We start from the raw sequence: 22498 nt of genomic DNA, 5'->3' as shown, positions 1-22498 counted from the left end.
AGATGTGAACATGCATGCATAGAAAGCACTATAGTAACACTGAAAACATAACAGCCAAAAGCAACTAAAAGCCATTGTTTAACATCCTTTTGTTTTTGTTTTTCTTGCTACCCAACTCTTTCCCCTATTCATCACTGGGGGAAAAGAAAACTCTTGCATCCTTCAAATGTTTCAGAGCAGCTGCTCTGATATAAACAAATCGCATCGCAGATAAGTTTTCCTTTCCTCATATTATAATTTTATTACAGTTGGAGAAGTGCCTGGTGATATTTTGCCAATGGTGTGACACAGTGCTTAAGAATGATTGATTAGAACAGTACGCTCTCTGTCATTTTCCTTCAGACGGTGGCTTTTATTAATTAAGAAATCCATTGTGTATGAATAATGTCACCTGGACAAAGAAAAGAAGACATACAGTAATAACATTAGTAGTTCAACATTTCTAGCTGTGTGATTAAATATTTGAATGTTTCCACTGAACTTCTTTTGAAATGAAATGGATTGAGAAAGAAGCCAACATGTCCGGTTTACACTGGAATTACGCGGTAAGATAAGAGGATTATCAATTTTATAGAATGGTATTAAGTATGAGGAAGTGCTGGAAGCAGCTCCTTAAGATTAGCATAATAGTTTAATCCTATCTTTTTAAATCAGACTTTTAGTTTTTTGGATTCCAATGAAACTGTCACTGAAAATGACAACAAAGTGACAAGGGGAGTTGAGGGAACTCGGAATCTGATGCTTTATGATTTAAAGGTGAACTTCTTAAAAGGGGGGTCTACAATTAGAAACAGATTAGTTTTTTTTTTCTCAGTTCTAATACCTTGGGCAAGTCATGGAAGCCTCAGTTTCTTTATCTCTCAATACAGAATAATTACCTGTTTTTGCCCTCCTTCAAGCTTTTGGTAAGGCTCAAAAACAAAACAAAATACAACAAAAACACAACATCATGGGTGTTCCTGTGTGTGTTTAAATGTGAACCTTTAAAAAGAGTCAACACTGCCGAGGTTATAGGACAAGACTACATATGATGCCGATTATGGCAATAACAAAAGGATAGTTGTTTTTTTCCTAAGTGAGAGGAGGGAAAATTGAGAGACTCTGCAGGCACCCCAACTGGGATCCACCTGGCAACCCCTGTTTTACCAATGCTCAAATCAACTGAGCTAAACTCAGTGCCTGAGGCTGATGTGCTTGGGCCAACCAAACTATCCTCAGCATCTGGGCCAAAGCTCAAACCAACTGAGCCACTGGCTGTGAGAGAAGAAGAGAGAGAAAAGGGGGAGAGGGAGAGGAGAAAAAGAGAAGCAAATTGTTGGTCAAATAAGTTTGTAAATATGATATATATGTTTGATTGCTTATAGTTTGCATTGGGTGTGGGGGACAGGCTGTAAGCAGGCTGGGTGGCTATAGCCTAAGGCTTAGTTTTAAGACTAAGCCTTTCACTTTGTATCAGAGACTTCCTTGTTTGTATATTGGATTAAAGGTTTTCATTTCTCCACTATAAAATGGGGCAGAGGAGAGCAAAGAAAGGCCACATGGAGGAAATGACATGCAGCCAAGATGGCAGAGTGCTGAAGGAGAAGCCAGTTTGTGCAGAGTTCGTGCAGGGAGAAGGAGATGGGGAACAGAGGTGAATAAGGCTGGGGAGGCAGAAGAATTTGATTCTAGGAAACTTGGATAAGTCAGTGGCTTTGGGAGGCCTGACTGGAAAGAGAAGTGTTTTCACACTGTGTGTATTTCTTGCCCACCGGGTACAAGCTAGGATAAAGATGATGGCCCACCAGTTCTTGGCTTCGTTGTTTCATTACCGTCTGTCTGAATCAAATGCGAACCTGCATGGGCCAGGTGGCTGTGATGGTGGCCGTGGCTACTGGCTTTACACAAATGGTTGTTTCTCATGTGTGCCCTGACTAGGGATCAAATCCAGGATGTCCATATGCTGGTCTGACGCTTTATCCACTGAGCAAACCAGCCAGGGCTAAAATATTTTATATTCTTTGAATTATTTCAAACTAAAAGCATGTTTTCTTTCTCAAAGTAAAATTGTTGAGTTTTCAGTATTTGTGAATGTGAAAAAAAGCCTAAATATTGACTCCGTGGCTCCCTTTGGGAAGTCAGAGTACAGTGTTTGATATTTTAGAATAACTGCAAACTGTACATGAGGAATGGTAGTACATGTGCAGTTCCAAATTTTTTATTGAATAGGTCATGATCTATGGCTTACTGTACATGCACACAGGTTGATTTCTTGACTATATGTATGCACAGGCACATCATAACTTGCTTTTCTGTTTATCAAGTGATTATATGTACACAGAAAGTTTACTCATCAGACTTTCAGTCCCTTGAGGGACTTTGGGGATTTTAGCTCAGAACTGTCACTCCCTCAGGACATAGCTCAGCACACTATTCACAGTAGGTAGAACCGTGCAGGGAGCCCTGGTCTCCCCTTTTACCTCCTTTGACTAAGAATGCTGGCCGGTGCCCCTGCTCTTCTGGGCTATGATCTGAGTAAGGCGGGTCTCCTTTGCTCTCTGAGTCCTAGAAGCTCAGGCTGGCTGTGTCTCCTGGCACCCTGGACTATGTTTTCTCCTACTGCTGAGAAAGAGCAAAACTCAGTTCTCCACATTCTTGTCTTGGCCAGTGCTAGGTGTTATCCTTCAAAAAGGACAATGAAAGAGAGAAGGAAGAGACACACAGACAATGGCCAGACCAGACTAAAAATAGGACCTTGACCCACGACCTGTACTGCACAGCCTGGGAATCCTACCCCTCATCTACAATAAATACCCAGGAAGCCAGCTTGTTGTGAATGAGACATGCAGAAGTCCTTGTGTGGCTCTCTGGTGACAGTCTGGGAAGATAAACAATAACTTGTGTGCAGTCAGCCCAAATTGGCCGGGACTTGATTAGTAACTGACAGCTTTTCTAACTGTTCCTGCTTCCAACTTAGGAGCAACCAGAGAAAGGCCTGTGCGCTCCAGTCCACATGGGACGCCTACACCTGGTCAGCCGCTCACAGCGGCCCCTGCCGACAGCCTCCAATCAGGGCACTCTGGAAGCTTTCTCTGGGAAGCTTTTCCACTTCTCCGCCAAAACACAAGCGGTGGTGCTCACTCTAGCAAGCTGCAAGTAAATAGCCTTTGCTCTTTCATTTGGTTGGCCTTTGTTATTTCCACAATAAGAAATGTCAGATGTTTTTCTTTATAACTTGAAAAATAGGCAATCATACATCAGGAATAGCAAGAGATTGCTCCTAATCTAAGGATTTTATTAAAATTATTGCAAAGATAGTTTGTTGTGAGGGCATTAGACTCGCTGTAATCTTTGTTCTTTCTAACTTCAGTTTGGCACTTGGGGGACCTGCCACGCCCCCCCACACACACACACTGTATGCTTCCTAAGGCAGAGTATACTGCTACCCCTGTCTTATAATCATAGTGTAAAGTATTAGCATGTTTTGGCTAAGATTTAAGTAAGCTGATTTTATCTCTTTAAAAAATCATTTTTATCTCAGTATTTAATGTGAATGTTTTAGGTCTTTATTTAGAAGTTGATGGTATTTTTGTGACCAGAAATATGCCTTAGAAACTTGTTGGACAAACCAATATGTTTCATATACCTGCTCACAAAAATTGGGATCAGAGAATATGCAGATACTCCAGTACTTCCAGCCTTTTGTCAAATGCATTTTCACCCATGAAATAAAAGTTGGTTTTGCATCTCATTTGCATAATCAAACAACTTTCTTTGACTTGTTTGTTTTTCTGATCTTTTTGTTTAATAAAAAAAATCAAATGCCTCTTTTTGTTATTGCTTCATATTCATTTTGAAATATCCCTTAATTTTTGTGAGCAGTTTATATTAAGTTTGCTCGCTTGTATTTTGCCTAATTGGAGCATTGGCACAGGGCAGTGCCATGTGTGTGTAGCCTGTGTGAGGCTGTGGACTGCCTGCCACCCTGGGGAGGGGGATTGTTTGCTATTATTTGCCAGAGAAGGGGTATTTCCGCCCTGCCAGTTTTGCTGGGGAGTGCTGTTGTGCTTCTGGGGGTCTGGGGGTCTGGGTGAGTCTGGAGAGAAGAAGGGAAACAGCCTTCCCTGCCTGTTTGCTTGTCCACCCTTACAAGACTTTAATAAAGGGAATGACCCACCCCCTTCTGGCTTCACAGTTCTTTTACCATCTGCCTAAATCCAGTGTGAACCTGCATGGCCACAGTGACGGCCACTGGCCTTACAGAACTTAACTCTTGTTTATGTCAATTAGCCTACAGTTAAATTGGTTTCCTTATACATCGTTTTGTTTAAAGTCACTGTTTCCAAGAGCCATGGACAATGTTAAGTGAGGATTTTCGGACGGTTTAGGGTGCCCAATGAAAGAACCGGTTTGGTGATGCTCCCAGCAGTGAGGCCCGTCAGGCGGGGGCCCTGCCTTTCACCCTATCCCAGTTTCATAGCTCTAACTGCCAAGGATCATCAAACATTGGAGAGACGCTTCCATGTGAAAGAAGATAATGAACAAAACAAAAATAAGGCTGTAGCTCAGGGAGAAACAGAAAATGGAGGGAACAAAATGCAAATAATATTTCTAAGAGAAGATAGTGTATCCCTGAAAAAAAAAAAGATACTATACAAAAAAAGAAATGAGGACCGAGGGACCCAGGCAGGGCTCTCAAAGATTTTTAAATGTGACTTGTTAAAATAAAAATTAAGTAGCAGTATTGGAAGCTAAGTCAAGGAACTCTCTCAGAAGGATAAACAAGAATACAAAGATGGAAAATTGCCTGACTGGTGGTGGCGCAGTGGATAGAGTGTCAACCTGGGATGCTGAGGTCTCAGGTTCAAAACCTCGAGATCACCAGTTTGAACGTGGTCTCATCTGGCTGGAGCAAAGGACCATTAACATGATTCCAAGGTCACTGGCTTAAGCAAGGAGTCCCTGACTCAGCTTGAGAGAGAACTCAAGGTCTGTATGAGAAGCAATCAATGAACAAAATTATTCAACTATGAATCGATTCTTCTCATCGCTCTCCCTTCCTCTGTCTGTCTGTCAATAAAAAAAAAGTTAAGAAAATTATAGACTCAACTATGTCCAACATACAAACAAAAGGAGTTCCAGAAAGATGGGGGGGGGGGTGGATGAGAAATGATTATAGAAATAATATTAGCTGGTCTAGAATTTAAAAATGTGAATTTGCATATTGAAGGGATGGCTGAGTTTCCAACATTTACACTAAGACACATTGCCATGAAATTTCAGGAAACCAGAAATAAAAAGATCTTAAAATCTTTGTCGTTACCATTACAGCTATACTTATAGAGAGCACACATACTTTCAGCACATTTAATCTTTTCAGAGACTCTCAAGGGAAGTAGTAGCATCTTACCCTTTCGTAAGTGAGTAGCCTAAGGCAGAGAGTGGTTAATTAACTTGCCCAATATCACACAGCTAGTAAGTAACAGAGTCAGATTTCAAATCCAGGCCGTTGGGCTCCAGATTTTACATTCCTAAATACTACACTCTACTGACTTTGAAAAAACTTCTAAAGACCAAAATAAAAGGTCTCCGAAGGTATAAGATTTTCCAAAAGCAACACTGAAAGTTATAATGCAATAGAGCAGTGCTTTCAAAAATTCTAAAACGAAATTACTCACCACCCAGAATTCTGTACATGGCCAGGCCTTCAATCAAGTGTATGAATAGCCTCAGAAATTCAATTTTATCCGTGGTGCGTTCTTTCTCAGGAACAACTAGAATTCAATAACTAGGGAGCCCGACACCAGGCAGAGGCCAAGGGCAGTTGTCCAGCAAGCCCAAACAGCAGCCCGTTCAGATAAAAGCAAGGCAGATTGCTATTGGAGGGTTCTCTGAGAAAAAGAGAGAAACGAAGAAAAGTAATAATAGCTTATGGGATGTTTTTGGCAAAGGGAGAATAGTATCGAGATTTTCTAGAATTCCTTCGGTGCTATAAAGAAGAAACAGTGATAAGTGCCTTAGAAAATTAAACCAAAGAAAAGAAGACAGAATAAAAAAAAAAAGCTGCATGTGAAATGCAGTATAATTATTGCAACTCAAGTGTGAATGCTACCTCATTGTCATGACATTAGAAAACTGACTGAATTGACCCAGGTGAATGAAAGATAAGTGAATTTAACTGTGTTGCATGATGAAGAGGGGAAAGAAGACATCATTGTTATCGCGCTAAAGGAAATAGCTACGGATTGGGGAAGAGTTGAGCAAGAGACTGCTGCTTTCATTATAAACCCTATAGTAATATTTGAAAACTTTTTAAAAATGTGCGGTTTTCTTTTTTATGGTGGGAGGCTTCTGGTGAGAATTAGAAAACCTAGTAGATAAATATAAAAAAAGAGCTGTAAGCACAAGAAAGAAAATAATGTGTATTTTTTTAATCAAATGAAAATAAGATGCAAAATAGTTAAATAAGAATTAATTAGCTTGGCTTTAGTGGGATGAGCAGAATATCGGCGAGGTGAGGAAAGTGTCCTGAACTGGACGGAGGGTTTCGATTAAAGAGAGCTGGAGCTTATCATGAATCTAATGGGGCCTGAGAGTGGGAAATTCATCATAGACAACCAGAGTGCCAGATACCACTGAGGTTTAACTCAATAGGCAAGTGCTACAAGTGTGGCACTGTAAAAACAATCAAATCTGTTTCTTTTTTTTTAAACTTGTATCTATTGATTTTAGAGAGAAAGAGAGAGGAAGGGAGAGCGAAACATTGTTCTGTCATTTCACTTATTTACAAACTCATTGGTTCATTCTTGTATGTGCCCTGACTGGGGATTGAACCTGCAACCTTGGTCTATCGAGACGACACTCTAACCAGCTGAGCTACTGGGCCAGGGCCCAAATCTCTGTTTTGTCAAGTCTGTGTAGCCGTGAGAAAAAATGTGAATTTGAAGCTGTTGTGTTCTGGGCACCAACTTGGATACCAACCCTATCAGTTTCTCTTTTTCAGTTTCATGAAATAGATGAATTTAGGGTCACAGAAGTTAGTATTTCCTATGAGACGTTTTAAAATGTAGGGATTGCCTACTCCATGTGAGCCTTCAGGTTCCAATAGGATTTTCCTAAAAAATGGAATTCTTTGCCATCTTAGAAAACTGAATAATTTAACTATAGAGAAAATGTATACTTTTATCCTCTTTCTCTCTTTCACACATACACACACACACACACACGCATGCACATCACATGTAATTAGTTTGGTCTCTAATCATCTATAACCATGTGAATTTTATACAGTGTGGGGGGGTTTTGTGCTTAAAATAGCATTACCAGGTCCCCTCCCAGCTTTCTCCCTGGTGCCCATGAAAAAGACCTTGCATGTCTTTCCTAGGGCAGCGATTTTCAACCTTTGTCATATCATAGCACACGTAAAGTAATTACTAAAATTCTGTGGCACAGCAAAAAGTATATATATTGTCTATCTGACAAAAAAAAAAGTATTATTTTGATTCATTCACACCAGATGGCTATTGTTGTGTTGGCTGTTGTCATTTTTTTTTATTTGACAATGTAACGGAAAAAGGATCCAGTGCCCCTACCTACATAGTCAGGTGGCTGAAAATCACTCCCCTAGTGCAGTCATTACTTTTGTAGAAATAATGATTGCATTGACCCCATAGAAGATCATGGTTGTTGTTACCTTTGTGTTGTTCATGATTTCCTCAGGTTTACTCAGTGTGGTTTTTCTGGTCAGTCCAGTTTTCTGCAGCTGCTATGTATGTGAACTGTCTTAGGCTACACAGTGCCCAGTGGGGAGCCCTTTGTCCCTGAGGACCACCTGTTAAATCACTCACAGGAGCTGGCGGCAGCTATCAATCACTCTCATTCCAGAGGGGAGCAGGGTCCCCCGGGCCCACCAGAGCCTCACCCTACACCTCCCTCAGGTGCCTTAGGAATAGTCAAGGGGGCACGGAAGAACGTTTCTGGCCATGAGCCTGAGATGTTAAGCTCATTAGGCACTCCAAGAGTTACTCCGTTGTCCCTAAGTGATAAAATTTCCACTAGATTAACAGGATGGATCCTTCCAGTTGTAAAATTGTATCACAAGGTGTTGAACCTAGAAGAGAAAAAGATGAGTGGCTATTTTATACTGAAAATAACCTAGAAATCTGTGCAGTGCTTGGTTAGTATTGAACAGGTCCGTGGCCTCGCAGCACAGGTGTTTCAAGCTGGGGCCGGGGAGGCGCTCTTCTGTGGTCTGCTCCTTTGAGCAGGGGTTTGTCACCCAGCTCCTGTGCGCCATGTGTAATAAGGAGATACAAAAATGTTTTTTTTAAAATCATTACTGCTCATGGAAAAGGACCCCAGCAGCTTCCCTGGGAGACATGGAGAAGAGACGAGTGGGGGCAGGGATGACAGCATTTCACATACAAGAGCAGCTCTTCTTAAGTAAAATTTAAAACATTTTATTTAGTAATGCAATTACTTTAACATTTTCCTTAGGGCTTTGCGCCCTATTTTAGTAACAAAAGATCAACTTCTCCCAAAGATGCCTCTAAAATTTGCTTTCAAAAGAAATGAAAGAAATGTCTAAAATACCAGGAGGGAGGAGGGGAAAAGCCTGCCTGTGAGGTGCCATACCCTCACTTGGGGAGTAATTTCCTATGTTGGAGAGGTTACTCCCCTCTCATCTGTGTGACAATTGAACAAGGATTGAGCAGATTTATCTAGCACCTTGAGCAAGTTAACTAGCTGCCCGCAGTGTTAGTGATTTACATGTTTTACAGAAGAGTTGACTATCTGAGGTACATCTTTTTATTCTTTCCATAATCTTGGTGTTCTTGAGAAAAGCACCGTGTTCTCCCCCTCTGAAGACTTGCCACAGTGGGGGCCTTTGAGTATACCTTTATTGAAATTAAATCTTTGACTTGCTGCTTATGAATGACCTACTTGGGATGAAGTAATATTGAAATCATTTATGGATAAGTGACCAACATAAAGCAGGGTGATAAGGGGAGCAGCTGTAGATTTTCATGCAAATCAATGGATGGGTTTCACGGAAAGAGAAGTATAAAATTAGTAAGTTTGGTGCAGCCACTGTAGAAACAGTATGGAGGTTCTTCAAAATATTAAAAATAAAACTACCATATGACCTAGCAATTCCACTTCTGGGTATATTTCCAAAGGAAATGAAAATAGGATGTCAAAGAGATACCTATACCCCATGTTCATTGCACCATTATTCACAATAACCAAGATATGGAAACAACCTGAATGTTCAACAGTGGATGAATGGATAAAGATGACGTAAAAGAAGAAAATCCCACCATTTGTAACAACACAGATGGACTTAGAGGGCATTCCACTGAGTGAAATAAGCCTGACAAAGACAACACGACATGTGTTGGACAAAAGAGTTTGTAAAGTTTGTGTTATTTGAGTTTGCTCACTTTTATTGTGAAAGATGGCACTGGGCAGCACCAGGTATGTGATCTGTGAAATTGCTAATTACTTTCCTGCTTGAGAAGGGCCATTGTTATGCTAGTCTTTGTTGGAGGAGAGGTTTTGGTGCCAGAAAAGTTATAAAAGGAGAGAAGAAGAAGAAGAAAGCCGTTTTTGGACAGTGAGAGCAGAGAGGATGCAGAGTGCTAAGGAAGAAGCCAAGATGACAGGGAAAAAGAGAGAAAGAAGCCAGTTTTGCGTAATAAGAAGCCATGTTGGCAGATAGGGAACCAGAGGTGAGGAGCTTTTGCAAGCTCTGCCAAGACTGGTGGGGCCTTTGATTCTAGGAAAAACTGGAGAAGATGCTCCTGGTTGTGGAATCGGAGAGTGTGTCAGTAGCTTTGTGAGCTCTGAGTGAAAGGGAAGTGTTATTCCCTATATGTGTTGCTCATTGGCCAGTATGAATCTTGAATAAAGGCATGGCCCACCATTTTTCGGCCCCACTGTGTCTTTACCATCTGTCCGAATCTGATGGGAACCTGCACCTGCATGGCCACAATGGCGGCGGCCCCTAGCCTTACAGCATGGTGTCACTTATATGTGTATTCTACCAGAAATAGAATAGGAAGGTGGTTGCCAGGAGGTGGGGAAACAGGGAGAGGTTGTTAAAGGGTACAGACTTTCAGCTATCAGATAAATTATTTCTGAAAATCTAATGTAAAACATGGTGAATATAGTTAATAACACTGTATTGCATAATTAAAATTTGCTAAGAAAATGGAGCTTAAATGTTTTCAAACACACACACAAAGATAAATATGTGAGGTGATGGATGTGTTAACCACTGGGGGAATTCCTTTCACAATGTATATCAAATCACTACAATGTACACTTTAAATATTCTACAATTGTGCCTGACCTGTGGTGGTGCAGTGGATAAAGCGTCGACCTGGAAATGCTGAGGTCGCCGGTTCGAAACCCTGGGCTTGCCTGGTCAAGGCACATATGGGAGTTGATGCTTCCAGCTCCTCCCCCCCTTCTCTCTCTCTCTCTCTCTCTCTCTCTGTCTCTCCCTCTCCTGTCTAAAAATGAATAAATAAATAAATAATAATTTTAAAAAAATATTCTACAATTGTATGTGTCAATTATACCTCAATAAAGCTGAAATTTAAAAATAAATAAACCAATAGACTCAAGGAAATGAGGGAAAAAGAAGTATTAAATCAATATCTAATCTTCAATCTGTCTCTTGCCCTAGAATATTTTAATGAACCTAGTGTTTTCCTACAATATAAAAACTTTTCCCTCAGTTTGGCTGAAGTTGGCATCAGGTTTTCATACAATGCTCAGGGTGCCCGTCTTTTGTGGAGACCTGTAGATGTGTTATCTTCTTGGCTCCTTATTGATTTTCTGGGCATTTGTTTGCTTTGTGTTGTTGTTAATTTTATAATACAGCCAGTTCTCCGGTGGGCACTTTTCTGATGTCTTTGAAATTTAGTGAATATTTACAATGTTGGGTGGCATCATTATGATGCCTCTATATGGGACCTCTATTGAAGGTGAAGTGAAGTCCATGGTTTGTGTTCCAGTTCGGAAGTTCGAGTATCACATGGTGTTATTGTAGTTAGTGCACTGATATAACAAGATCAATACTCTTGTTAATATGTGGTCTTTAAAAAGAAAACCTTTAGCCAGTCCAGTGGTGATGAGTGGATAATAAAGCATTGACCTGGGATGTTGAGGTCCTAGGCTCAAAACCCCACGGTCACCAGCTTGAGTGCAGGCTTACCAGCTTGAGTTCAGGATCGCTGTCTTGAGCACAGGATCATGAACATAATCCAAAGGTCACAGGCTTGAAGCCCAAGCTCGCTGGCTTGAGCAAGGATTCCACTAGCTCAGCTTGAGAGAGAATTCAAGGCACACATGAGAAGTAATCAAGGAACAGTTATGAGTTGGTCCTTCTTATCTCTCTCTCTCTCTCTCTTTCTCAAAAATAAATAAAATAAAATAAACCTTAAAGCAAACCTAAAAACTAATTATGGAAGGGATTATTCTCTGAGGTTCCTTTATGATGCAAAGGCACTTAGTTCTGAAAAATATTTGGGGTTTTTTCTGGTCTGTTAGGACAACCTTGACAAGGGTCTTAGAGGATATTGAAATAAGCGATCTGGGTGGGCTGGTTCGCCAGAAATTTTATGCCCATCCGCAAGAGCTAATTAATAACCGGATGTTGTATGAAGATTATAGACCCAGTGATCTTAGCTGAATTTGCTTATGCTCAGGGTGATTTCTATCTTAGCGATCCCAAAAATCAATTTCCCTATTTTCACAAGTCCACGGGTGTAAAAAGGTTGAAAACCGCTGACCTAGCCAAGGGCAACATTTTATTACTTGATTAATCAGACAAATGAAAAGCTGTGAGTCATTATAAGGTGTTCTACCTGGCATTTCAGTCCAGTGAAACCAGAATCTTCTCTCTAGTCCTTAGAAAGAAACTGGAAGTTGATCCGCGATGAAGGCCTTGCAGTGATGGATAAAGCCCAAGGCCTCTTCCTGCCCGAGGACGAAAACCTGAGGGAGAAGGGGCACTGGAGCCAGTTCACACTGTGGCAGCAAGGTGAGCTCCCGACTCCTCGACTGTTCTCTGCACCTAACCACTCACAGGAAGTGGACACCAGTCTGGTGACATTTCCCAGAGCCAGGATTCCCCAAGCTCCCGACTCCTCGACTGTTCTTTGCAGCTAACCACTTACAGGAAGTGGACACTAGTCTGGTGACATTTCCCAGAGCCAGGATTCTCCAATCTATAGGAAACTGCCTGCAAAAACCTAGATAATCAAAGTCCATTCATTGGGTTTTTTTCCCCATTAATTTGAGGAGGGGAGGAGGGAGAGAGCCCGTGAGAGAGAGAGAGAGAGAGAGAGAAAGAAAGAGAGAGAGAGAGAGAGAGAGAGTAAGCATCAACTTGTTTTACTTAGTTGTTCCATTTAGTTATACACTCATTGATTGCTTCTCATATGTGCCCTGAGCAGGGATTGAACCTTCAGTCTCATCGTGCCAGGACTAGGCACTACCGGCTGAGTCGCCTGGCCAGGGCCCCATTCATTGTGTTTTAAAACTACATGTGAACACTTCTATGTGTATATGGATGTAAATATATGTGTGTATAGCACATGTGCATTTGGATAAGTAAATATGGTAGTATTTTTACTTTCCTGGTCTTTTCTGTTAAGTGATGTTACAAAGAGTAACTCGACTGTGTAAGCATAACTGCAAAGTGCCTCAGTGCCTTAGAAAGGAGCTTCCGGAACCTCCTTGCTCCTGTAAAATGGAGATAATGATGCATGCCAAAATGATATCACCACAGGTAAGAGTTGTTAGAGGTGATGCCACACCAGTGACGAGACAATAATAACTGATGTCTGAGCTCTTTAAGACGAGGACGTGGTTCATGTTCAACCTCATATTCCCTGAGCTGAACTCAGGCGAAGGCACACCGGGCTCCAATATGTGTTGTGTTCAATGAATTTCTATATCAGTCAAGCCTTAGAATGAGTAGAATTGAATTTTATCTTTAAATCTCTTTCCACTTTTATTCTTGAAAACTCAAGTTAACCTGAGTTAACCATAGCTATGCAAAAGTAAATCCAATTTGAAGATAAACAGCACTCATTGCATAACTTTTACACATGAAATAAACTGAGACGATAATAAGCAGTTGGTTTATATTAAAGGACAAATAAGCATAATCACTTATCTCAGTTGTGCGTTCAGAATGCTTTACACATAAGAAAAAGAACTGCTTCAATGAGATGTTCAAGGAAACATCCATGAGAAGAAAGATCACATGATTTCAAGTGACTGTCAACTTTTTGGCAACAAAATGTTTTTAAATGCAGCAATGTGGCCAATGTGTGAATAACATGCTAGGCTTACCTATTGACATCTCACTAAAATGAGTCAGTTGTATTGGCCTTAAGCATTGACCAGTTCACCTGATGTCCCAGTTCCACAATACCCTTATGCTTCGTAGAAGTTATTGTGCTTCCTAGAACAATGCTTCAAAATAGCATGCATCCTGGCAGTAGTTTTCAGAAACCAGACTCTGCTAAAAATAGGCACTTGAAAAATTGAAGTATGCAAAGCATTATAGGCCATAAAGAAGTATGAAGCAAGCAAGAAAATAAATAAAGGAGACATTTGGTTGGAGGTGACATTTTGACTAAGTTTATGCGTATTTAAAAAAAATTTTAATTGTGGCACATAACCTAAAATTTACCGTCTTAATCATTTATAACTGTTAAGTATATTTATAGTATTATGCAACCAATTTTTGAAACTTTTTCATTTTGCAAAACTGAAACTTCATACCTACTAACAACTCCTCATCCCCCCCCCCCCCAATCCTTGGCAACCACCATTTAGTGGAACTTTAAAAAGTTCCATTTTTAAACTTTCTGTTTCTGTGAATTTGACCACTTTTGATCCCTCTTATAAGTGGAATCACACAGTATTGGATAACCTGTAAATTTTCACATTTTGAGTGTACCTGATTTTCCATAAATTTTTTTCTTCCGTATATGTATCATTTTTAAAATAATAATTGAAAGGTCCAAACCAAAAAGTAGACTTATTAGGAAGACAGCTCTAATTTTTTAAGTCTACAAGGGTAATAGGTTTAAAAGAATCATCAAAATTTATACAGACACCAGCAATTAACAATCATTTTTGAAATGAGGGCCCTTCTCAACTTTGCATGAATTGTTAACAGTATTTCCTTCTTGTTTTTTTTTTTTACTTTCGTGGTATTTGTTCTTAAATCCTTTTTCCAGTTGAATGAAATATGCTATCCTTTTTCTTAAATTTGACAGAGTAATCTATTATGTTGTTAAAATCTCATAAAATTATTTCTCACCTTATCTAATTCCTGCTTTTATATTTTTCGCCTCTTGTTCCATTTTTAAAACTGTTTATTTTATTATTCTTTTAAAATTTTCAATTGAAATACCTTGGTAAAATTATTATTATTTTTTTATTACTAGAAACACTTAAGATTATGGACTGATATCTGGGTACAGCTTTGGATATATTTCATAAGCTCTAATGTATGATATTTTTACTGTGTTATTTTAAAAATGGACTGCCTTTCCATCTTGATTTCCATTTTGATTCAAAATAATTTACATGTGTGTGTGCACCTGCTTGGTCAGAAGCATGTATTTGTCAATGGGTTGCAATTGAGTAGAAATTAATTTCTATTTTTTTATCACAAAAGAATATCAGTCACATATTTCACTTTTAAAAAGTTTTATTCAGGTTCTTTGTGGCCTTTTATTTGTGGTTTCAAGCTTCTGGGAGGGACCCAGTAACTACTTTCTGGAAAGAAGTTTACAAAGAATTTTGAAGGCGATTAATATCATAGGTTGCGCAGAGCGGGATGGAGTCTCTGAAGGCAGGTGCCCTCTCAGTGCTGCGGCTCAGACAGACAGAGCAGTCCTGTGGCAGTTGGGGTTGGAGACGATGATGGGGAGAGACACAGAGAGCTCAGGTCCCGACCAAGAAATGGATGTATATCAACTTAGTTGTCCAGTTTGGTTAGAAGAGGATGCTGCAAGATTGTTGAAGGCCTTGAGCTGTGGCTGAAAGTTTTGTTTCAATCCAAATGTTAAGTGGCAATTAAGGTAGACCTCTAAGTGATATAATCAGTATTAAAGTATATTTATTCCTTTTTAAATGATTAACATTTTTGAGTTGGAGAAAAAAGACAGAATCAATGATATAAATAATGTTTTTTTTCTCATAGATAAGTTTTTAAACTCCTATGTGAATGTTGTGGAACATCTGTTTTGTTCAAATGTATGAATTGTCAGCAGCAGTGAACAATGAGATACACAGTTAGCAACCGTGCTGCACTGTGCATTCAGCCGTTCTTTCTTCCAGGGTCTGTAGGAGACAGTGTTGACAGACCCCAATAGCCTTTCTGAACTGGCTCAAGCTGAAGTTCCGAATCCTTCTTAACACAGTATTTTAAGTAGCCAATATCAAGTGGTCAGGGTTGTTGTGCAAGTTGAACCTGTTGTCATCCTAGCAGTAGAGCCTTGCCTAAGAAAGATACAACCCAAGGCCTTTAGAAATCCCAACTCCATGAATATCTCATAAAGTGTATTCACTTATAAATGAAAAATTCATTTGATTTTTCAGATCTGTGTGGACAGTTAGATCTCTTTCTAGGGCCATTTTCCCAGAGAAACAAAGCATATCACTTGAGAGTTACTTTCAGTTTGGTGAGAAGTAAAAAAACAACAACAAAGTCACATTGAGTTCAGCTGCTGGACAATTTCCTCCTCAGCTGAGTAGTTCTAGAAATGACAAATTGTGCTTTAAAGCATAGGCTTTGGAGACCATCAGTCCTGGGTTGGAGGCCTGGCTGCACTCTTATTTGCTGTGTGATGGCAAGTTCCGGAACCTCTGAGCCTCAGCCTCCTCCTCTGAGAACTGGCAGTGAAAATAGTGCCTCAAGTATGGGGTTGTTATGAGGATCAGTAGCTCTTTTGAAGGGTCTGACACACCGTTATTCAATAAATGATAGTGATACTATTTTTACTACATAATAATCATATGTTGTACAATAATAACAGCAGTGGAGAGGCAGTCTTGGGTCATGGTTAAGAAAACGGACTCTGGGTCCAGCTAGGCTGGAATTCCTGCTGTGCCACTTATTGTGTGACCACGCGCCTTGGTTCCTCTTCTATGAAATTCAACACTAATAGCGCCTCCCCGACCAGATAGTGTGGGCAACAGATCAGTCATCCTAATAATAGGGAGTGGTGAGCACCATGGAACTGTTGGTGCATTCCTGCCCTCGTGGTCACATGTGAATAGTTAAAATGGCCAATGACAGTCCACGGATACCAGGCATCTGCTAAACAGCTTTTCCCGCCACAGAGAATCTGTATTTACAGACTAGAAAAGATTTATGTGACTAGAGGTGCTCTCTAATCGAGTCCTGACAAACTAGCAATTCTAATGACACATTCATTATGTTACCCAAGATGTATCTGTTCTCCAGGAGCATGTGGTCAGCCCTCCCTACTGTACTCATGTGAAGTCCAGCCAAATCTGGTTGCTCCTTAATCCACCAGGCTTCACTTAAATGCTGCCTGACCAGGACAGAACCCAGATTTAAGTCTTGCCAGACTGTCCCCAGATCCTACATGTGGGAATGGAAAGCTAGGACTTAAAAATGCTTTATGATAACTTATACAGGAAACCTAGGACTTAAAAATGCTTTATGATAACTTATACAAGAATGTGTTTATTGAAACTGACATTTATCATTCCACTCACCTAAGCCATTCCATTAATAACTAAAAATAGCCACTAACATGTGACCCAATTAAAAGGCAAAAGGAATACTTAGAAAAAGCCAGTGTAGATATAGAAGCTATTTATATTTTCTAAAATCTTGAGGTCACTTTGAGAACGCCTTTATGTTCCATTTCTTTTAATGCATTCTCAGTACATGATTATCTTAGGACACAACTAACATTCATTAAATAAAGCTAAACTCAGCTTTAGATGTAGATTCCTTTGCAGGCATCTTGAATAGGGAGTCAAAATGTTTCTATCTTTTAAAAATTCTAAGAAAGCAAATGATGCTTTGTACCTTCCTAAGCACATCTTCTCTAAGAAATAGTGATTCTGTAGATGATAAAGAAATTTGCATGGTCTAGGATGCTTAAGACTACGTCACAAAATCTTTGTGTCTGGCACAATAATTTGGAAAACATCATCTCTCAAAAACCTCTTCCTGTCTTCACTTAACTCCTATGTTTTGTCTACACATAAAGGATGATCTATAAAATAAAAAATATTTATTAAACTCTTATTAAAAATGTGTTTAGGTAACTTTTTAGTCCTGGAAATGCATTTTTAGGTTGAAATATAAGCTCTTTTTCATCAGTAGCAGGAGTATTAATTTACTGTGGCTGCTGTAAGAAGTGGCCACAAACTCAGTGGCTTAACATAACATGCATTTATTACCTCTAGCGTTCTGGAGGTCAGGGGTCTACAGTGGGTCCCACGGTGCTGAAATCAAAGTGTCTCGGCTGCATTCCTTCTGGAGGCTCCAGCTCCCGGAGTCTGCCCACATTCTTCGGTCCGTAGGTCCCTCTCCATCATCAGGTCCGCAATGGCGGAAACACACAGTCAAGTGTTTCCCTGTCGCTCAGACTCTGGCTCTGCTGCCTCTCTCTTCCACTCATAGGACCCTGGGATGACATTGGGCCCATTTAGTTAATCCAGGATAATCTCCATATTTTAAGGTTTGCTGATTAGAAATTTCTCCTTTCCATGTTAACATAACATATCCATAGGTTCCTGGGTTTATAATGTGGATACCCTTGGGAAGGGGTCAATATTCTGCCTGCCACGGGTGGGGTGGGAGAGAATAAATATTCTACCCATGCCTTCCTGCTTATAAAATTGGCAGTGACACTATCTGCTTTGCAGGACTATTGTATGGATCAAATGGAACAGTGCCCACAAGGCACTTAGCCCTGGCCCTAGCATGAGCAGGGATGTGAATGTGAGGGCCCTTCTCCCAATGCCTTTTCCTGTCCTAATCTTACTACTCCCTTCACCTGGAGTTTCCATCCAAAATAAACCTATTACTAAGATCCAATTTAGTTTCATGAAAAGGAAGCTCTCCTCTGATTTCTTAGAGTGTGCATAGTATATATTCTCAGTAATTCTGTTCTTTATCTTCCATTGCTTTTTATTAATTAGCATCCTTTGACATCCTTTGTCAAATCATCCTCCAGTGAGTGGAAAATTCTAGTCCTTGCTCTGCAAGTCGGTATCTATGAGAACAAGACACATTGTTTTCTTGCATATGTGCAGCCTTCTCAACCCTACAGTAAGGATGAAAATATATATCGCATGTGGTCGTAACAGGATGAGTTTAAAGCTTTACTGTGATTTGTTTCTGACAATGCTTTTATCGTTTATTGTTCCAGGAAGAAAAAATGAAAATGCCTGTAAAGGAGTTCCTAAAACCTGCTCTCTACTAGATAAATTCCCCGAGACAACAGGATGCAGAAGAGGCCAGGTACCGAGGGTGTTTCCAGTGCTTGGAAGAGCACAGTTGCTTTTTAGCAATAAGGGAATGCTGATGATTACAACTGATTTTATTTTTCCCTTTTGACCCAGTGAATGCCTCCTTTCACTGTCTCTTAATGAAACAATTTCTTGGGGTTAATGTCAGAGTGAAAGGTGGAAAATGTTTGGTATGCATAGCTTTGTGGAAAAGAGGAGTACTTATTTTTAGTTCCTTAACAAAGAAATAAGAGGAGAATATTAATTCTGAGTCTTACAAAGGCTCTAATTCAAACTGACAGTAATTTTGTACTGTCACTTTAATTTAGCAATTCCCCCACACTTTGATAAATGGAAGAACGGTGTGTTATATTTTCTGCACAGATCAAATATTCCATCATGCACCCAGGAACTCACGTGTGGCCGCACACAGGGCCCACAAACTGCAGGCTCCGAATGCACCTGGGCTTGGTGATCCCCAAGGAAGGCTGCAAGATCCGATGTGCCAATGAGACCAAGTATGTTTGCTCCCACCGTCTTCTCTCTTAATTATTGACCCTGACAGATACTTTCCCTTCCTTTGTAACTGATGTAGACAGGGGAGTGTGTTGTTGATCCAAACTCTTTAGTCTCTGTACCTTCTTTGTCTTTTCTGTTCATCTGGAGATATTCCCCAGCTCCAGGGACACCTTCTGTTTGATGAGCCTTCTTGCTTCTCTTTCTAGATGGACAGACTTGCATTCAGAGTCAGCTGACTTGTGCTGAGCCCCATACTTATTACACATTGTGTGTGTATTGCTTTACCCCTTGAATTATTCAATAATACAAAGAGTCTCCCTTCCTGAAGAGAACACCCTGGTGACAGTTCTGTTTTACTCTATAGAGGAGTCAGCATGGTGCCGTGGAAGCCGGTGGCCTTGTTCAGATCCTTGCCCTGCCACCTGATTCTGTGTAACCTTGGCTCATTACTTAATCCCCTCAAGCCCCAGCCTTCCTACTTATAAAATTGGCAGTGACACTATCTGCTTTGCAGGACTATTGTATGGATCAAATGGAACAGTGCCCACAAGGCACTTAGCCCCGGCCTTAGCATGAGCAGGGATGTGAATGTAAGGGCCCTTCTCCCAATGCCTTTTCCTGTCCTAATCTTATTACTCCCTTCACCTGGATTTTCCATCCAAAATAAACCTATTACTAAGATCCAATTTAGTTTCATGAAAAGGAAGCTATCTTCTGATGTTTTAGAGTGTGCATAGTATATATTCTCAGTAATTCTGTTCTTTATCTTCTATTAATTTTTATTAATTAGCATATATTAAGCTAATCTCCATGAGTGGGTTAAGCTTCTGGAGAGCATAAAGGAAGCTGTTGGTTTTATGCATTTCTTATAGTCCTTGGTAGAGGCTGATGGGGGTGGGTGCTCAGGAGTCATTCATTCAGTTGTTGGCAGATACCTCCCTGCCCTGGGCATGGCACGTGGTGCAGAGTGCTGGGCAGATTCGAAGATGAATGCCAGGGGGCCTTCCCCTGCCAGGCGTATCTGATCAAGGAGGAGTCACAAGAGATACACAGATAACAATGCTACAGATAGGTCAGTGGGCAGCTCATTTGCTGCCAAGGTTTCATTGGTGGGTTTCTTTTTAGAGAGGTGGAGACAGAGACAGACAGGAAAGGAGTGAGATGAGAAGCATTAGCTCTTAGTTGTGCCACGTTAGTTGTTTATTGACTGCTTCTTATACGTGCCTTTACCAGGGGGCTCCAGCTGAGCCAATAACCCCTTGCTCAAACCAGCGACATTGGGCTTCAAACCAGTGACCTTTGGGTTCAAGCCAGCAACCACAGGATCATGTCTATGCTCAAGCCGGCAACCCTGTACTCAAGCCAGATGAGCCCATGCTCAAGCCAGATGAGCCCGTGCTTAAGCCAGCGATGCTCTATCCACTGCACCACCACCTACTCAGGCAGTCAGTGGTGATTTTAAAAGACAGGAAAGACTTAGACATTGAGAGCTTAGAGAGAAGGCATTCCAGGCTGAAAGAGGAGCATCTGTAAAGGCACAGAAACCAGAATTCACAGGCCACATATGAGGAATATTGCATGATTTCAGCAATCAAGAGGATGGGATACTTTTTAAAAGTAAACTGAGCCTGACCAGGTGGTGACGCAGTAGATAGAGCGTCGAACTGGGATGAAGAGGACCCAGGTTCAAGACCCCAAGGTCGCCAGCTTGAGTGCGAGCTCATCTGGTTTGATCAAAAGCTCACCAGCTTGGACCCAAGATCGATGACTTGAACAAGGGCTTAGTCTGCTGAAGGCCCATGGTAGAGGCACATATGAGAAAGCAATCAATGAACAACTAAGGTATTGCAACGAAAAACTGATGATTGATGTTTCTCATCTCTCTCCTTTCCTGTCTGTCTGTCTCTATCTATCCCCTCTCTGACTCTCTCTCTCTGTCTCTGTAAAAAAAAAAAAAGTAAATTGATACTCATTAAAATTTTCAAGAGTTTATTTGTACATACATCAGGGTTTTTTTTGTTTTTGTTTTTGTTTTATAAATCTTTATTAATGTTAATGGGGTGACATCAATAAATCAGGGTATTTATTTATCAGGTCAATATATTTCTTTGACATATATTCAAAGAAAACATGTCCGGGTTATCTTGTCATTCAATTATGTTGCATACCCATCACCCAAAGTCAGATTGTCCTCCGTCACCTTCTAACTAGTTTTCTTTGTGTCCCTCCCCTTCCCCCTTCCCCTCTCCCTCCTTCCCTCCCACAGCCCCCCTCCCCCCACCCCCGGTAACCACCACATTCTTGTCCATGTCTCTTAGTCTCGTTTTTACATCAGTTTGAATCAGGCAGCGTCAAACCAAATATGGTTAGGAGCAGTCCACCAACAGGACCTAGGGCAAGCTTTTTATAGAGAACACACCGAAGCGAAGGAAGAAATTATTTGAGCAGCTATAGCATTGTGGTTGCCTGGCTTATGGAAGCCTGGTTGGCTGTGTGTGAATGGTTGTTAAATTGTACTTTCTCAGATTCCAGTGCACTGACTCGGCCTAGGTATTGGTTTGCTTGTGTAGGCTGCCAGCACATACGAGCCCCCATACGAGTCTGGTGGCCTCCTTGTGCCCCCAGCACAAAGAATTATGTGGTCCCAAATGTCAATAGTGCCTGTAATATGTAAATTAATTTAATATTGAGTAATCACTTAGTAATGAACATAAAGACACAAATCATTTTCCTAAGAAATTTTGATAATGTAATAACTTGAAATCAAGTTAGCATTTTTCCTCCTATAATTTTATTTGCTTATCCAGAATTTAAGCTTATAAGTTCTTAAGTAGAATTTTACTATCTAAAGAAAATTTCCTAGTAAAAAAAGTTTTTACTTTAAAAACATAACTTAGCATGGAATATATTGATAATTAATACCTATTTGAAAAATAGGAGAACATTAGCATGATTAATAAACTTTCATTGGATTTGAAAGGCACTGTGTAATTGCTGCCTGCACACTATATTTAGATCTAGGCTCCTATACAGATATCTTAGGACATAGGGCTATTGGCCCTAATGGATATTTTGATGGAAAATATTCCATGTATAATCCAGTTGCTTCACAGATGACATTAGAAATATTTACCATCTATCCTTCTATAAAATAGAACTTTCTTTCATAAAGTGGAACTTTAACAAATGGAATGGGTTGAAAAGAAAACCATTTGGAGGTGCAGAGATCCCCTGCCAGGTATCCTACAAGCTAAGAGAAGCCTGGGAGCCAGTCACTGTGTGCAGGTCTAAAGTCACCCCTGAACCTGCAGGGAGAATTCCATGGCGTCATTGGCCAGAAGTCAACCTGGGCATCGGTGGTTGGGGCATGCGTCCGAATGCTTGCCCAACTAAACAAGCCTTGCCTAGGTTTCTAGCAAGAAAAAGTATATTCTTTTCACCAGTCTCCTGCTCATTGTGAACCTTCATT

General features: G+C 40.5%; 1 protein-coding gene across 6 annotated transcripts in view; it reads left to right on the top strand.

The window, feature by feature from the left end:
* The window catches only part of ASPH (aspartate beta-hydroxylase), a 251987-nt gene that overhangs the window by 226681 nt on the left and 2808 nt on the right, over nucleotides 1–22498 (top strand). For all 6 annotated transcript variants that reach the window (XM_066266195.1, XM_066266193.1, XM_066266192.1 and 3 more), the window contains 3 exons: nucleotides 11896–12031; nucleotides 18432–18523; nucleotides 18895–19028. In XM_066266195.1, the coding sequence (XP_066122292.1) occupies nucleotides 11896–12031; nucleotides 18432–18523; nucleotides 18895–19028 (362 nt within the window). The remainder of the gene's footprint in view (nucleotides 1–11895; nucleotides 12032–18431; nucleotides 18524–18894; nucleotides 19029–22498) is intronic.

The sequence above is a fragment of the Saccopteryx bilineata genome, chromosome 3 (assembly GCF_036850765.1).
Source record: "Saccopteryx bilineata isolate mSacBil1 chromosome 3, mSacBil1_pri_phased_curated, whole genome shotgun sequence".
Classification (NCBI taxonomy): Eukaryota; Metazoa; Chordata; class Mammalia; order Chiroptera; family Emballonuridae; genus Saccopteryx; species Saccopteryx bilineata.
This window is presented reverse-complemented; position numbering and strand designations above follow the sequence as displayed.